General features: G+C 43.1%; 1 protein-coding gene across 12 annotated transcripts in view; it reads right to left on the bottom strand.

The window, feature by feature from the left end:
* Positions 1–18,875, bottom strand: part of HDAC4 (histone deacetylase 4) — a 247,008-nt gene that overhangs the window by 72,832 nt on the left and 155,301 nt on the right. For all 12 annotated transcript variants that reach the window (XM_061607760.1, XM_061607759.1, XM_061607767.1 and 9 more), the window contains 4 exons: positions 17,862–18,116; positions 14,604–14,790; positions 13,103–13,236; positions 10,117–10,237 (listed from right to left, as the gene is read on the bottom strand). In XM_061607760.1, the coding sequence (XP_061463744.1) occupies positions 10,117–10,237; positions 13,103–13,236; positions 14,604–14,790; positions 17,862–18,116 (697 nt within the window). The remainder of the gene's footprint in view (positions 1–10,116; positions 10,238–13,102; positions 13,237–14,603; positions 14,791–17,861; positions 18,117–18,875) is intronic.

The following is an 18,875-nucleotide window of genomic DNA, read 5'->3' as shown; positions in this document are numbered from 1 at the left end:
CCATTATCAGTATCCCATAATAATCTTGTTGTCATAGCCATAGTCCAAATAAACATATAGATTAATCCATCTCATCAAACCTGTTAGATCCAATAATTTCAATAGCCATTCTTCCATTATCAATATTAATTCCATCTTCCATCTTCAATAGTCCTGTTCAGTCCAGTAATTTCAGTATCCATTCTTCCATTATCAGTATCCCATATTAATCTTGCTGTCATAGCCATAGTCATATAATAAGAGTCTGATGGGAATTTCCTTTATCACAAATATTTCCTTGCCATCAATTCTGAATATGTTGCTGAAATATTGTTGTAAAGTCATATCTCTGTTCTTCTTTTTTACAAAATGCACTGGCTCATCTCTTGAGAATTTTTCCATTGTCACATATCTGTAGTTAATTCCATAGATTTTTTCTATGTCAAGCTCCATCACATCATTCCAGTCCAGAAAATTATCCAAGACATTGATAACTTTATATCTAATATCTTCATTAATTTCTTCAGAGACAACGTTGAATTCCAAACAGTAAACTTTGTTTCTAATATCCATAAACTCCAGATCTTTTTCCAATTCCACATTTGTTCCAATCTCCAGGGCTTGTATCTTCCCTTTAATTTTTCTTTTCTCATCTCTAATCTCATCAATCTCCTCTCTCACAAGATCCCCTATTTCTTTAAGCTCCTGTGTCATTTTGCCTAATTCAATTTTCATCTCCTGTCTACCCTGTCTCAGGGTTTGTTTAGTTATCTCAATCTCATCCATTATTTTCTGAAACATAATTTCTTCCATGGTCTCAGCCACTTTCCTGATTGCCATTCTTAAAACCACGAAAACAAAAATTATTTCAGCCACAATTGGGTTAATATTCCAGGCTTGATGACATCACAGTGTAGGCAGTACAGCCTGCCTTATCTCTTATTTGTTCAGGAATACAAAACAAATTTAGTTCCCAGCTTCAAAACAGTTAGTGGCATCGTGAACAAGTAGATTCGTCAAAATGAAATAGACCAAAAAGAAAATAGTCCCGGACATATAATACTCCAAAGTTCATAAATCAAATTTATTTATTTATTTTCCCTCCTCGAAATAGAAATCCCTCTTCCGTTTGTATCTTTAGAATGCAATTCCAGGCCAGCTTTTTGCAATAAAAACAAAGATAAGCTTTTCCAATTTCTTTCCTCCTTAATTTTGTGAATAAAAGAGAAGAGTTATAACTCACCCAGAAATTCTTTATAGCTGATTCATTGACAAATCTCTTTTTGCTGCAACGATTTAAACCAAGTGAAAAAAAAATAGAAAGAAGGATGCTTGCCTGTTAAAGTCCGTTTTTCTTTGAAGAAAAGATAAACGTGTCGCTTAATCAGTTAGAGCTTGTTGGAAGTCCGTCCGGCATTTGCTGGCTGAACCTTCTCTCATAAATTAATGAAATCCAGTCCTCCCAACAAAAACAGGCTTTTGTGGTTCATCTCTACATTTCTCCCTGCCCGGGAGAAAATCTTTACCAGTCAAAAAGAACGTTCTGACTGATTTTAAAACTGAAAAAGCTTCTTCTCAAAAAGCAGGCACAAGCGAAGTCACTCTTCCCGGAAGTCCATTTTCACAATAGTTTTCAATCACAATCATTTTCAATGGCAGTCACACCACTACAGGGACATTTGAATTGGTTCTGTATCAGCTTCTAATCAGTAAACTGAAAATAAATGCATATTGGCAAATATATATAGGGGAAAGATTAAGTCACATATGTAGGCAAAATCTGTTTTACAGAAGGAGTGGAGAGAAAGAGACTGATGCCGGAATTCCTACCAAAAAGAATGAAGTACATTAACACACAGCTCTTATTTTCCAAGATAAAACTCCCCATGAGGATATGACCTGGTTGCTTTGTTCTTAAAATTATGACTTGGCTAGATGTTAAAATGTATGATATTTAAAATAGAATAGCTGAGCAAATGGTCAATTATTCCATCATTATTTGCCACTCCACTAATCTCTGTACCTTCCCCAGCAACAGCAATTTTGTGCTTTCTTTGAAATCATTCAGAAAAACATTTTAACGTTTTTCCAAATCCAGTAATGATTACACCAGGAAAAAACCCTCACTTCCTATTACTAAAAACTGTTGAAATGTCAGCCTATAGTTAACAAATGCAGTACACTGCATTATTATTAAAATAATGATCAGAATATTTTTGACATGTACACTATGCAATATTAACTTAAATGCCTCACAAGTTGTATAAATGAGCTAACCTTACTAACCGATTGAGTCACATCGTAAAAAAGAGTAAATGAGGTCACTATGAAAAGACTAATTGTCTCTAAAACTATGTTATCTGGTAAGAATTATATTTCATTCTTGTAAAAATTATCATTGATCCCTGTTGCAATCCTATGCATATTTATGCGACAGCAAGCCCACTGCAATCATTGGGACTTACTTCTAAGTAAAGATGAGTGTGATTGGCCTCCACAAGACTTTCCCAAACTGTATCCAGGATCCTCCCCCCCCCCCGGCAACTACGAAGATCCTCCGTGGCGCAGAGTGGTAAGCGACGGTAATGCAGCTGAAGCTCTGCTCACGGCTGGAGTTAGATTCCAACGGAAGGAGGAAGTCGAATCTCCGGTAAAAGGGATCAAGGTCCACTCAGCCTTCCACCCATCCGTGGTTGGTAAAATGAGTACCCGGCATATGCTGGGGGGTAAAGAAAGGCCGGGGAAGGAACTGGCAATCCCACCCCATATATACGGTCTGCCTAGTAAACGTCGCAAGACGTTACCCTAAGAGTCGGAAACTGGACCATTGGTCTCACCTGAAGGGTGATTTTCCTATGAGTACGGACATCACAGCGGGTATTAGCTCCACCTATCGTGCGAAGGCAAGAATGTCTTTGAAGTCAAGACTAGGGGCGTCAGGCCCCTCCCACTCTCCAGTTCATTCGCAGCGAGTCTAAGGAGAAATATCTAAAAATACAAGAACAAGGCCAACAGACCTGGCAGCAGGAAAATAACACAATAGTACCATGCATAGTAACATGACTCCAACATAGCGGTATAACAGAACTAGAAGTCTTGACTTCACTCTTAAATTTAAATATAATAGCGTAACAGTAATATATAACACATTAGAAAATATATAGTCATCCTCCAACTGGGAGGGCCGTGATGTCCGTACTCATAGGAAAATCACCCTTCAGGTGAGACCAATGGTCCATTTTCCCTATGAGTCCGGCCATCACAGCGGGATGTACCAGAGCAGCCCATACAGGGTGGGACCACATGCTAGTCCTGATTAAGAACCAGTTGCAACACTCGTCTGCCAAAAGAAGCGTCAGCAGAGGCATAGCGATCAATTTTATAATGCCTTATAAACGAGTGTGGGGTAGACCAGACTGCAGCCCTACAAATATCGGCAACAGGAGCATTAGTGGCAAAAGCAGCCGAAGTGGCAGCTGACCTGGTAGAATGAGCCGTTATACTAGCTGGAACTGACAGCTTCAGAGACTCATAAGCTAAAGTGATACATGCCGTTAACCAACGGGATAAGGTCGAATTGGATACTTTATGTCCCATAGACCTTGGATGAAAGGATACAAACAGAGACTCCGTTCGTCAAATCTCTTGGGTACTAGACAGGTAGGTCTTGAGAGCCCTCCAGACATCTAACGAATGCCAAGCCTTCTCGAGAGGATGGGTAGGATTCGGACAAAAGGAAGGCAAAACAATGTCCTGGTTGCAATGAAAAACCGAATCAACCTTGGGACGGAAGGAAGGATCAGTCTTCAGCACAACCGAGTCCTTATGGAAGACGCAGAGGTGTCGAGCAGAAGACAATGCGCCCAACTCCGAAAAACGTCTGGCAGATGTGATTGCGATCAGGAACAAGACCTTGAAGGACAGTATACGGAGGGGCACAGTCCTGATGGGTTCAAACAGAGGGCGTTGCAAGGCCTGCAGAACTTTCGGCAAACTCCATGAGGGAAACCGATGGACAACAGCCGGAGAGCGTAGGGCGACTCCCCTCAAAAAACGTTTGATGAACGGATGTGAGGAAATAGGATCTCCAGTAGAGGACACTGAGAGAATGGACGACAGAGTAGACGCATGTCGGCGTAGAGTGTTGGGTCTAAGTCCCATCATGAAACCGCTATGGAGATATTGCAGCACCTGTTGCATGGTGGCCTGGGAGGGATCGTGGTGGTGGAACTGGCACCACTTGGAGAAAGCCACCCAAGTATGTTGATAAATACGAGTGGTAGATGGTCTTCTCGAGGCCAAAATAATATTAATCACAGCGTCAGACAGGCCAGCTAACCTCAAGTGTCCCCGTTCAAATGCCACGCTGTTAGATTGAGCCAAGTAGGGTCCTGGTGCCATACTGGACCCTGGGATAGGAGGTCTGGCCTGACTGGAAGTGTCCAAGGCTCCATCATTGGTACTGCCAGAAGATCTGAGAACCACGGTCGGCGTGGCCAAAATGGTGCTATCAGAACCAGCTGTGCCCTCTCGGTTCGCGCCTTCCTCAAGGTTTTGGTTAACAATGGTATCGGAGGAAAGACGTACAAGAGACCGTCTGGCCACAGTATTGTCAGAGAATCTATTGCTTCCGCTGTTGAATCCAGGTATCGGGCAAAGTACCTGGGAAGTTGGCAATTGCGACTGGAGGCAAACAGGTCGATTGAGCATTCACCGAACCGACTCTGAAGACGATGGAAAATGGCTGGGTGAAGTTTCCATTCCCCCAGAAAAACCTGTTGTCTGCTGAGCCAGTCTGCTGTCACATTCCAAATCCCTCTGAGATGTTCTCCTTTCAGGGATTGTAGATGATGATCTGCCCAGACAAAGATGAGGGAGGCTAGGTCCTGCAGAGGACGAGACCTGGTGCCCCCCTGTCTGTTCAAATGTGATTTTACACACGTGTTGTCCGTTCGAATGAGGACATGGTCCAAAGGGAACAGAGACTGAAAATGAAGTAGAGCTAAATGTACAGCCTTTAGCTCCAGCCAGTTGATGCTTTGAGTCTGCTCTGTGGTGGACCAAACCCCCTGAACGTACTGGGAGTTGCAGTGGGCTCCCCAGCCGATGAGACTGGCATCTGTGGTTACAACAATTCTGTGTGGTTCTCTGAACGGCATGCCCTTGGAGAGGTGTTGGGACCTCGTCCACCAGCGGAATGACAGGCGCAGCGCGGGGGTCAAGTGAACTTTGCGATGGTTGGAGCTGGCAATGTCCTGTTGAAAGGGCAGTAGAATCCATTGAAGATGCCGAGTGTGGGCTCGAGCCCATGGCACAATATGGATTGTAGAAATGAACATTCCGCACGCCCTGGCTAGAAGCATAACGTCTGCTGATGTTTGTTGTATCAGGGACCTTGCAATGCTTGTGATGGCAGGGATGCGATCTGGAGCCAGGAATACCATTGCCTGCAGGGTGTCCAGCATTGCCCCTAGATGTAGTAGGCGTTGAGTTGGTTGGAGATGGCTTTTGTCGAAGTTGACAAGCCAGCCGTAGGTCTCTGCCCTGGAAGCGTCGGTTCCAGGAGCCCCTGAATGAATTGGGGTCATAGGATCTGAAGTTGCGGCCTCGTCCTCCTGGCCACGTTCCTCGAAAGGGCTGGTTAGTACGGAAGGAAGGAGATCGCCTGAAAGGCCTGTGGTCGATGTTCTGGACAGTGGCCAGAACCGGTTTGTGGGCGTCTTTGGGATCAACCAGCACTGCCTTTAGAGCTTCCTTGCCGAAGAGTAACGATCCGGAGTAAGGAGCCCTGGACAGATTCATTCTGGTCGCTGAATCAGCTTGCCAGTGGCGAAGCCAGAGGGTCCGTCGAGCGACTATCTGAGCTGTCATGGCTCGTGCCCCCAATTGAGTGGTATCCAAGGTGGCATCGGCCACAAAAGCTGCTGTCTTACGCAACTTTACCAGTGACCTTCTGAGGGCGACAGGATCAAGGCTAGTGTCCTCTAGAAGATCATCTAGCCACATCATAGCTGCTCTGGAGAAAATGGAGGCTGAAGCGGAGGCACGCATGGAGTGGGCAGTGGCCTCGTGATTTTTGCGGAGGGCAAAGTCTATTCGTCGCTCAGTAGTGTCCTTTAGTTGGGATTCCCCTTCCCTGGGCAAGAGAGAACGTGAAACGAGGCAAGCGATTGGTTCATCTATGCCAGGGACGTCTAACTTGGTGGCAAAGTCCAGAGCTAGGGCGTAAAACCTGTCAGCCAGGTTCTTGAAGCGGCGAGAATGGAATGGGCGAGCCCATTCTTCAGAGGCCAATTTGGCAATCAGGTCCGGCACCGGAAGGTAATGTTCAGTAGGTGCAGGGGATTTGAGAACCTTGGCCCCTTTGATGGCTGGGGTGGAGGAAGTTGAAGGCGCAGTCTGGAGACCAAGGGTATTAACTACCCTGCGTGCCAGCGGCTGATAGTCTGAGGCATTACACAAGCGATACGATGTATCCTCCTCATGATCTGAATATTCGCTCCAGTCATCTCCTTCAACGTGGTCAGTGAAGGATGATTCCTCCGCATACGAGGCTTCGTCAAAAACTCTGCCTCTGGCTACATCAAAGGGGTTAGGTGAACAGGAAGGATGAGCTTCATGACACGCACGTTGGTCCATGTTGAGTAGGGGTATGGCAGGAACTTGTGGTGGTGACTGCATTTGGGTGAAAAATGCCAGCATGGCTTGAAGTTGGAAGAGGAAATCAGGGGACGGCAGCAGCCCAGTTGTAGTAGATGTTTGTGCCTGAGTGGCTATTGGAGCAGATGTTTGGGACGGTAAAACGGAGGGAGGCTGGTTGTGCGAAGGCTGAGTGTGGAAGCCAGCAAAATCTTCCTCGTTAGAGGAAGCAGCAGGGCAATGAAGTATGTGTGCCTGAGTTGCTGTGGCAGTGGTGGGGGTTGGCACAGAGGCATAGCGTGGCCGCTTTGGTTTGCTATGGCTTGAAAGATGTTTTGTCTTAGCCATTGCTTTAATATGCTTAGGTTTAGTCACCTTAGAGTGTTGCGGCTGGGCTGTTTGTGACATGCCTGGCTGATCTGGTTTGCTATGGCTTGAAAGATGTTTTGTCTTAGCCATTGCTTTAACATGCTTAGGCTTAGTCGCCTTAGAGTGTTGCGGCTGGGCTGTTTGTGACATGCCTGGCTGATCTGGCATCATATTGGCTGCTTGCGACATGCCTGGCTGTTCTGCCATCTTATATTAACTTGGGTGCAGTACACGGCCACAGAGGGGGCAGGATGTAAAGACCCGAACTGGCACAGTGTACGACCACAGAGGGGGTAGAATACACTGGCAGATGGCTAAGTGCACGGCCACAGAGGGGGCAGTATGCACTGTGGTATCAGTGTTAAAACAATATAGGCTGTGCAATATAGGCTGTATATTAGGCTTGGTACACGGCCACAGAGGGGGCAGGATGTACTGAATATAATTCAGATTTATTAGAAGTCAGGCACTGATATTAAAGCTCCAGCCTTGATGATACTGAATATAATTCAAATTTAGTACAAGTCAGCCACTGATATAAAGCTCCAGCCTTGATAATACTGAATATAATTCAGATTTAGTACAAGTCAGCCACTGATATTAAAGCTCCAGCCTTGATAATACTGAATATAATTCAGATTTAGTACAAGTCAGCTCCAGCCTTGATAATACTGAATATAGTTCAGATTTAGTACAAGTCAGCCACTGATATTAAAGCTCCAGCCTTGATAATACTGAATATAATTCAGATTTAGTACAAGTCAGCTCCAGCCTTGATAATACTGAATATAGTTCAGATTTAGTACAAGTCAGCCACTGATATTAAAGCTCCAGCCTTGATAATACTGAATATAATTCAGATTTAGTACAAGGCAGCCACTGATTTTAAAGCTCCAGCCTTGATAATACTGAATATAATTCAGATTTAGTACAAGTCAGCCACTGATATTAAAGCTCCAGCCTTGATGGTACTGAATATAATTCAAATTTAGTACAAGTCAGCCACTGATATTAAAGCTCCAGCCTTGATAATAGTGAATATAATTCAAATTTATTACAAGTCAGCCACTGATATTAAAGCTCCAGCCTTGATGGTACTGAATATAATTCAAATTTAGTACAAGTCAGCCACTGTAAATTTGTGTGTAAGGAAGCCCTGTAAGTCTGTCTACAACACACATACAACACACATACAGATAACTTGCAGGGAAGGTATCCGTTGGTTAATAAAGGGGTAACAAAAAAGGCGGGAAATTTGAATTCAACAAAAATGGCGCCCGGAAAAAAGAGTGGGAAAAAATGATCCGAAAATGGCGGAGGGGGAAGAAGCAATGGCGGCCGACTGGTAACGAACTGGGGGAAGGGCTGCCCAGCACAGTCTCGCAGGGGGAGGCGCGGGGTCGATAGTCGCACTTGCGGCTCTAAAAAACCCCAAAAGGAGACTGCCGAGAGACGCCTGTGTCGGGAAAGGCAGCAGGAGGGAAGCCGCTGTCGCCGCCGAGTAAAGGGCTCTCCGCGGCGAAATTAAAGTCACGGAGAGAGAGGGAGAAAGAGAGGGCAGGAAGCCGCAGCCGCAAGCTCCCACCTGGGAGAGAACCGCAGCCGCGGTCTCTCCAAGAGCTCCTAAGAGCGCTGCTTGAGACAGCCCAGCAGAGGGGAAAAAAAAGAGCCGCAAGCTCCCGATGGATGCAACAGAGCCAGGGGGAAGCTCAAAAGCGGACAAAAACAAAGAGAACCGCAGCCGCGGTCTCTGAGGGAACCCTCAAACAAGCCTCAAACAAGTAAGGGAAATAAGCTTAAATAAAAAGCGGACAGAAACGAAGAGAACCGCAGCCGCGGTCTCTGAGGGGACCCTCAAACAAGCCTCAAACAAGTAAGAGAGATAAGGTGAAATAAATGGAAAGTTAAACACAAACAGGGAAAGGAAGGACTTCAAACAAATACGCGAAACTTAGCTAAAAGCTACTTGCTACGCTTAAGATCCACTCTTGTTCGATACGAAGGCAAGAATGAACTGGAGAGTGAGAGGGGCCTGACGCCCCTAGTCTTGACTTCAAAGACATTCTTGCCTTCGCACGATAGGTGGAGCTAATACCCGCTGTGATGGCCGGACTCATAGGGGAAAGACTCACACTACAAGTGCAGGGACACCTTTACCTTTATCCAGGATCCTCCTCCCCCCCCCCGGCAACTATAAACCTTGTAGTTTCATATATTATCAAATCTAATTTCCAGGGTGCTCTAGACATTGCCTAATGTCCCCTCCGTGGCGCAGAGTGGTAAGCGGCGGTAACGCAGCCGAAGCTCTGCTCACGGCCGGAGTTCGATTCCAACGGAAGGAGGAAGTCGAATCTCCAGTAAAAGGGGTCGAGGTCCACTCAACCTTCCATCCATCTGTGGTCGATAAAATGAGTACCCAGCATATGCTGGGGGGGTAAAGAAAGGCCGGGGAAGGAACTGGCAATCCCACCCCATATATACGGTCTGCCTAGTTAACGTCGCAAGACGTTACCCTAAGAGTCGGAAATGACTCACACTACAAGTGCGGGGACACCTTTACCTTTAATGTCCCTGATATTCCAAGACAATCAAATGATTTGTTGGTCTAATATACTAATCTAGTCATGGATTCATTAACAGTTGTTACCCTGTCACTGTGGGTTTTTTAAAAAAATGTATGTAGTATTATTTAAAATCTGGTTAGGATTTTTCAAGCTCCTAAATTGGATGTTGTTTACCATCCAGTTTTAATACACAAAAGACACATCTAGACATCCCTTGCAAATGAAGGAGGTCTGATAAACACAAGGAACTGCCATACATACAATGGCTTATCACTTTACTTCAATGGGAGGATGAAGTGCTGTGTGTGAGAGAATAGTGCATCAGGGAACGTGTGTGTGTGAGAGAGAGAGAGGGGGGGAGAGAGAGAGAGATATTCTCCAATAACAACTTGTATGGACTTAAATGCAAATGAACCCCACAGAATTGAAACCCAGATTAAAAAAGAGTAGATCATCATCAATGTGCCTTATAGATCTATATATCCACAGATCACTAGGGTCAGGACGCATAGGACACATGGACTGATGCTCAAAGATGTAGATAGCACTAAATTTTCTGCTGTACCTAACAATTTCTTGCTGTCCAATTTCTGCCTGTTCAGAGGGTTGGTACCATAAAGCAGTGTGTGAGCTTCTGAATGAACAGTCTGTAGTTCTTCAAGAGTAGCTTTTCTTCCACGGATACACTGCAAGGAAAAAGAAAGCAATGAAATTACATTTACTCTAAAACAGCAGCAAAAGATGGTGGTGGGAAATATAACAAGTTTATACATTTATCTTCTGAAGAACTGAAGTTAAACCTGTATTTCGTTTCCACATTTTCATGCTTACACTTTTGAATATTTCTTTCTCAAACTAAAGAAAGAATGTTAGGATCATTTCTGAAAACAGATTTTTTGCTTTGGATACTAAAAATAACAGAAGCAATTTGTGAGTAATTAAAAAATCTAGAGCAATAATTCTCTAAATCAATTCAACTGCTTCAATTGATTGTGTTGAAATAACATAGCAAAACTTGAGATATCTAAATAAAATAAATTTAAAATATTGCTTGTCTGACTCATTGTGGATCTATTATTGTTGTTTACGAATGTGTAGTAAACATCAATATGTATCTTCCTCCGACTACACACATATTACACTTGGCTCCAGAGGGTTCCTCAGCCCCCGAAGCTGGACTTTCAGGGAGAAAATAGGGGCTGCTGCAGCAGATTGGGCAGTGGAAAAAGAATAGCTCTAATGCACACAAGAATAACATGCAGTCCTTTTGATCCCAGCTAATCTGTAAAGATATGAGTGGGTGGCAAATATTTCCACTTCTAACCCACCTGAACCCAGAGACACTGGAGGATTCAGAGATAATATTCATACTTAATAATTTCCCTCAACCAAACGCAGCCCAGCTGAATCTAACACACAGCAAACAGATATTTCTTTGTCTATTTGTGATACCCTCACTGCCATGACATTTGACAGGAAACAGATTCACATTCCAAAGTTTGTTATCCCAGTCCTAATGTCTTCAGCTATAAAACCATAAACTTTACGCTAATCTGAAAGACATAAAATTTTGGAGTGACCACTATCAATTACAGGCAATAAAATCACACTGAATAGGCCATTAATTCCTTATACTGTGAATCCCTAATGGCCCCAATTAGTTGGACACCTTGTTTACAGAAATACTGAAGAACGTTTCGCTACTGACAGTTTTTAGTATGTCCAGATGCATTCCAAATAAATTTCATGTCTAACAGAATTAATATGTTATTCTGTAGCTGGAATTTATAGTATTTCTTTCATGTACAGTAGGGTTCCACTCATACAGTAGGTTAGGTTCCAGACCCCCGCCGAAAACCAAAAATTGCAGAAAAGTGGAATATAGTCCATCCAGAAAGAGAGCGAGCAAGCAAAGCCTGCTGCTATGCTGGCACGATCAGCTGTAGCGCAGGGAGCTTCAGGGGCCAAGCGCTGTCAGGTGGAGCGCGGCAGCTGGAGTTCCCCGCACTACAGCTGATCGATCAGCTGTAGCACGGGGAGCTTCAGGGGCCAAGCACTGTCAGCTGGATTCAGTTAACATTCAAAGCCAAACTATGGCTTAGCTCAGCATGGTGCAGGAGCAAAATGATGGATGGAGAAGTTTCAGAACCTGTGCATCTCCAAAACCTGGATAGGTTTAGCATGGAAAAGTGGAAATGGACTGCCTTCAAGTCGATCCTGACTTATGGCTACCCTATGAATAGGGTGTTCATGATAAGCGGTATTCAGAGGGGATTTACCATTGCCTCCCTCTGAGGCTAGTCCTCCCCAGCTGGCTAGGGCCTGCTCAGCTTGCCACAGCAGCACAGGCCAGCCCCTTCCTTGTCCACAACTGCCAGCTGGGGGGCAACTGGGCTCCTTGGGACTATGCAGCTTGCCCACAGCTGCCCAAGTGGCAGGGCACGTAACCCCTGAGCCACTCACTGTGGGGGTGATCTTCAGCTGGCCCTTGACACCCAGGAGACACGAGCGGGGATTTGAACTCACAGACTCTGGACTCCCAGACAGGCTCTCCTCCCCACTGTGCTATACCAGCTGTCTGGATTCAAATTAGTAGGTGTTTAATATTCAAGTCCCTTCTATTAATGTTTTTTAACAACATCTTTGTGGAAATCCATTAATTTCTAGCCTACAAATGTTTTTTTCTAAAGTCTAGTGGCAGCTGTTGCAAACAGTGGAACCTTATATCCAAATAAGCTAATTTCAAACTTGTATGTGTTGTCCTAAATATTTGAGGTAAGAATCATTGCCTTGAACGATGAGTCTATTGGCCATGCTGGTGCAGTGTACACATTCTTATATGTAGTTGATTTTGCTCACGATTAGGTAAGCTAGACATTCATTCAGCATCATACAGCAGTTTTGGCTGGAGTCTTAAATATAATCCTGTTAACTTTAGGTGCATTGTGCTGCTCATGTAGATGATGGAATTGCAGGCACAGAAGTTGAGTTGTAGGAGAAGCAAAGCAGCCACAGTTTCCTCTCTGGGAGCCCACACACTCGCAGTCAGCCACGGTTCAGCTTAGCATGAGGTGCAAGACCAAATCACTTAGTAGATGATGGATTAACAACATAGTTAGAAATTTCAACCTGTGCATCTCCAAAACCTGGATAGGTTTAGCATATGCCACATGAAATTATAAAACTTTCCCCATGTATGTACTTTTCAAGTTGGTCTACACACGCAGCAAAATGAGGTTAAAGAATCCTGATGTGACAGAGTGTATGATACCTTCTGGACTGCAGGACTATCTCTGAAGGCTCGCCCATGTTAAACATTTTTTTGTTTAAAGCTAGCACTTCAGAAAGAAGGTTTCTAACTCAGCCTCTCTCCTACTGTGTTAGTTTTCTATTTGAAGGAAATTTTTGAAGTGGTGGAATCCAGAATTCTAGCACCTCATGTCTCTACCACTTCTTACCATCTCATTCTGCTGCATATATAAGACCAGGCTTCATTCTGCCACAATCACAATCTTTTAATCCTCCCCCCATTCTATCAGGCCACCCATTACCTCACACTTGCTACGAAGACCTGTCTCCTGGAGCCGTGACCAAATGCTCTGGATTCTCCCTGCATGTTCTGGGTGACTGTTTGTGTTGCCACAAATACACTGGTGTTTCAGCATCAGAGTATCATACACAAGGCCTGCATCAGAAGATACAAAATAACTCAGGCTGCAATCCTGTACCTACTTACCTGGGAGATGAACACTTCTGAGTAGATGTGTATAATACGGTGCTATTAATTACACAATTATTATATGTATGTAAAAGTATTATTTGAAGTAGGATGTTTTGAATTCAGTTTTGGACACAACTTCAAAACAAAACACCACCCCATAATCTGGACTACAAAAAAGGAATGAACAGGTTTTAAGAAGATATTTTACAATGAACTATATAATAATTTCCTTAGTATCGGAATGATCTCAGATACTTAAATAAGGAAGGAGCCCACCCATCACTCTTTTCCTAGAATTGTCTCATAGTAAGCCCAGCTATTTGCATGAAAAATGACAGAAAAGAGTGTGGCTTCTTATGAGCCAATTCAAGTGAAATTGGACTCGACTATGACGGGCTTTAATCTTTCCCCCAACCTGGAAGTCTCCAATGTAGCGCCCACGGGCACCAGTGCTCACACAGAGACTTACCAGAATTCCCAACAGGCTCTCAAACCCACTCTTCACTTGATTGTAAAATATAATGGCTATTTGAGGTTCTCTACACTCTACCAAGCATTGCCCACATTGTCTGTTTATGCCCTCTACTGTTTGATTGGCCAGCAGACTTCAAAAAGAAGAGAGGGAATAGTTCTCTCTGGTGGTAGCATCCAACTAGAACTGTACTCTCTCTTCTATCTGCCAGTTGCATCCAATTAGAAGAAAGAACAGGTCAAAGTGGATGCTATCAGGAGGCAGGAGTGTGTAGTCCAGAGAAAAGAGACAGTAAGGAATGGTTGTGTCTGTGTCTTGGTGCAAAAAGAACCCCAACCTTGAGCCTCCAAACACCCACCCTGCCCAAAAGTCCAATTTTTCCTTTTCTCTTTTTACTTCTGGCCACAGAAAAATACATATCCCATTATCCTGGAAAGAAAAGCATGCTCAAGAAATAATATTTCTGGATTTAGTTGGGCAGGCTGACCTGCCTCTCTGAACTGTGAACAAGTGAGCCCTTCCAGCATTGTTCATCCTCCCTTCAGGAGCGGGGAGAGAAAACTGATGGGGGAACTTTTTGTTGAATTCCACTGAAAGGCTCAGAAGCTACAGGGGTTTAGTAAGACTTCTGGTGGCAACATCTGGGGGGCTTTTGATTCTACTTCCTTCTCTCCTTTTCCTCACCATCTGATCCTTATCAGGCAATTCCACACTCTACTAAGATAATGTTGTCGTCCTTTTCTGTGCAGGGGAGGATACTGAACTGCTTATGGCAACTTTGCCTCAAGGAACACTAATTGTTAAACTGAACTTATGGTGGCATTTCATTTAATACTGTGAAAATAGTTTTATATATTACCTGTTGTGAACTGTGGCTTGCACGGTGGCTCCTGTACGGACATAGGAAAGTTGGCAGAGGCAGGTGAAGACTGAGCTCGAGAAAGTGGCCGATGCCCCCCAAAGGACACTGGGATGCCAGCCGCTTCCATGGATGCCTGGTAGTTCCTTAGCTGGTGAATCCGTTGCTGCTCCAATAAAAGGGTTTGCTGTTAGGGAGGATGGATTGTGTTAGCAAACGTATATTAAAATAGTATATGTATAAAATCATTGGAAAAGCGACATGTTATGCCTTTTACTAGTGCTCCTAGTTTAAAAAAAAATATTCTAACAAGTACTGCTCATATATGCTCTTAACATTTTGCCCACGAAGGAAGTCTCATTTTTACATAGCAACTGAATTAATTTCTTCTTCACCAGCCTTTCTAAAGAGGAGGTTGGCGGCACTGGCAGCAGCAACTGCTGCTGCTGATAATAATAGGAGCCTTTGCCTTAACACTGAACTTCTTGCATTCAGAAAGTAGTTGGGAACATGTTACTTTTAGCACACACTATAACATAAGGTGTTATTATGTTACACTATAACATAATATAAAGCTGCTCTTAAAATATTTGGAAGAAACAAATCACCAGGAATAGATGGCATACCAATAGAGTTGTTACAAGCTACTGAGATTGAATCAATCCAAATTTTAACTAAAATCTGTCAAGAAATATGGAAAACTAAACAATGGCCCACAGACTGGAAGTGTTCCACATACATCCCAATTCCAAAGAAAGGGGATCCCAGGGAATGTAGTAATTATCGAACTATTGCCTTAATATCCCATGCAAGTAAAGTAATGCTCAAGATTCTACAACAAAGGCTCTTACCATATAAGGAGCGAGAAATGCCAGACGTCCAAGCTGGATTTAGAAAGGGAAGAGGCACCAGAGATCATATTGCGAACATATGTTGGATAATGGAACGGAGCAAGGAATTTCAGAAGGAAATCACCCTGTGCATTATAGATTACAGCAAAGCCTTTGACTGTGTAGATCATGAAAAACTATGGAATGCTTTAAAAGAAATGGGGGTGCCACAGCATCTGATTGTCCTGATCCGCAACCTATACTTTGCACAAGAGGCTACTGTAAGGACAGAATATGGAGAAACCGATTGGTTCCCCATCGGAAAGGGTGTGAGACAGGGGTGTATTTTATCACCCTATTTATTTAATCTGTACGCAGAACATATCATACGGAAAGCAGGACTGGACCAAGAAAGAGGTGTGAAAATTGGAGGGAGAAATAATTTAAGATATGCAGACGATACCATACTACAAGCAGAAACCAGTAATGATTTGAAACGAATGCTGATGAAAGTTAAAGAGGAAAGCACAAAAGCAGGACTACAGCTGAACATCAAAAAGACTAAAGTAATGACAACAGAAGATTTATGCAACTTTACAGTTGACAATGAGGACGTTGAACTTGTCAAGGATTATCAATTATCTTGGCACAATCATTAACCGAAATGGAGACAATAGTCAAGAAATCAGAAGAAGGCTAGGACTGGGGAGGGCAGCTGTGAGAGAACCAGAAAAGGTCCTCAAATGTAAAGATGTATCACTGAACACTAAAGTCAGGATCATTCAGACCATGGTATTCCCGATCTCTATGGATGGATGTGAAAGTTGGACAGTGAAAAAAGCTGATAAGAGAAAAATCGACTCATTTGAAATGTGGTGTTGGAGAAGAGCTTTGCGGATACCATGGACTGCGAAAAAGACAAATAATTGGGTGTCAGAACAAATTAAACCAGAACTCTCACTAGAAGCTGAAATGATGAAACTGAGGTTATCATACTTTGGACACATCATGAGAAGACATGATTCATTAGAAAAGATAATAATGCTGGGAAAAACAGAAGGAAGTAGAAAAAGAGGAAGGCCAAACAAGAGATGGGTTGACTCCATAAAGGAAGCCACAGACCTGAACTTACAAGATCTGAACAGGGTGGTTCATGACAGATGCTCTTGGAGGTCACTGATTCATAGGGTCGCCATAAGTCGTAGTCGACTTGGAGGCACATAACTACAACACAACATAAGGGGCCACTGAATCCTGAACTAAGTGAAGATCCTGGCAGAAGATAAACAGCTCAAGATTGGTGGGCCACAACCGGCATGTCACAATCATATTTTGGGTGCGGGAAAGAGAAAGAGAAAGGAGAAAAATGATGACATAAGGAGCATAAGAGTGAGAAGCAAAAGAGAAGAACAGATCTAGACAGGTAATAAGATACAGAGAAAGTAAACATGTGTAAGATTTAAAAAATTTAAATGTGTCCTAAATTGCATGTTGGGATTATGAATAATCTTGGGCCTAGAAAGGCTTGAAACAACTCTGCTAAGTAAACTTGCATTTGAATCTAAGCCAGAGTTCTCTCCCATGACACCACTTTTGACAGGGAAGATTCAAAACAATTCAGTCACTATAAACTCAATTATAAACAGGAATGATTCATATCAGGACAAAGATTCACCTCAATGGACATAAAATTAGGTTGAGAGTCCAGGTTGAGAGTCCATACACCTCATTTACCTCTTCTTAAAAATGGCTCAGTGATGAATTCTATAGAGAACAGTATAATTGTGTTAAGTGGTCTTCAGGGGCCTACCATACAAGGGGTCACACTTCGTGAATAAACATTAGCTATGAGTGCCTATATATGTAATGCAGATACAGAGGAAGGAGAAAGAAAAGGTGTCTAGCACTGCCTTCTCCTACATTCCCCACCTAAAACAATACTGTTGCATCTTCCCATGCAGAGGTAGAATACAGGCCTCCTTGCAGGATGAGATGTGAAAGTTCTATTTCAGACGTTACAGAAAAGCACATGAACAGGAAATGAAAAACTGGATACGGGTTTTTGGACATGGGTACATATCACTGCTTTCAGCATTCTTGTTTCTACCCTGGAAGCATGGGAAGAAGGACAAAGCAGGTTCTCCTCTTGTGAGCTGAAGACATCAGTCCTACCATGGAAACTGCATGGCCCACGCTAGACCTACAGTTTCTGCGTGCTATGCAAGCAGGCATGGGGCAGCTGGATGAAGTACACACCTGGTGCCTCTACCTCTTTCCAAAACCTCTGTATAACATCACCTAGGTTTCAAATATTAAATGTCTTTTATATATTCTCTCTCCCTCTACGACAAGCAACAAACATACAGGCCTCCAGAAAATGTTCATTAACTAATATAAGCATGCTGCCATTAATTACATTGTGCTTTACCTGTCTGAACAGCAGCTCCTGCTCAGCTTGCCTCTGCCCTGGTTCTATGTCTTGTTGAAACTCTCCATCTTCATCACTCTCAACAGGTTCTTGCTTCACCTGGACCATACTGGTCAACGCTTGGACTTCCTTTTGGTTTGATATCCTGTCAATGTATGCGTCTTCTAAAAACGCCTGGTGTTCTCGTAATTCTTCTTCAGTCTCTTCAGGATGACTTTCATGCTGACGGGAAGACTCATTGGATTTTGGTATAATCTGAAAACGTTCCCCAAAATTTACCACTGAAAGTATGGTTTCAACAGTTGAAACATAGTCTATTCAAATGAACCATTTACAATTGTCAAGAATGGGAGAAAAATAAGATTTCTTGCCATTTATAACCTGTTTATTTTAACAAACTCTAAATCCCTAAATCATATATATAGAATGGATTCGTTTTAAAACAAACGGAGTAACATCGTGGCTTGCTCATTTCCACACATCAGTTACTTTGTAAAATGAGAAACAATATGAATCCTTCTCATCGTAACCTACAATGTGAACCTGCTTGCCAGCATTCATAACTTTGGGAAGAGGAAAATGTTCAGACTGAGGAAGATTTGCTATGAATTTCAGAGACTCCCCTAACACTGCTACCAATGTGTATCCTCAGCATTAACATATTGAGCTATATATCGTTGGCACTGTACTACCTGAGCCAAGATAAAACCTTGCTAGTTGTACACAGAAAAATGTCAAAATTCTGCAAAGCAAATATGCTGAGATGACAAACATATTAATTCTACAGCCATTTTGCTATAATCAATAGTCAATGTTAATCAATATCCCTTTTTCCTTGAGTATGCTCCTTCCTTCTAAAGCATTTTTGCAAGGCTAGAAATATCAGATGTGACTATATATATAACACTATATATAACAGATATGACACATCAGTGAAGTTGTACTGAAACACTGTGCATTAGAATTAAAGTTGGACATCAAGACCCTTCAACCTTACACCAATCTACACTGATT

Source organism: Rhineura floridana, chromosome 2 (assembly GCF_030035675.1).
Source record: "Rhineura floridana isolate rRhiFlo1 chromosome 2, rRhiFlo1.hap2, whole genome shotgun sequence".
NCBI classification, from domain to species: Eukaryota; Metazoa; Chordata; class Lepidosauria; order Squamata; family Rhineuridae; genus Rhineura; species Rhineura floridana.
The sequence above is the reverse complement of the archived record's forward strand: the minus strand, read 5'-3'. Positions and strand labels throughout refer to the sequence as shown.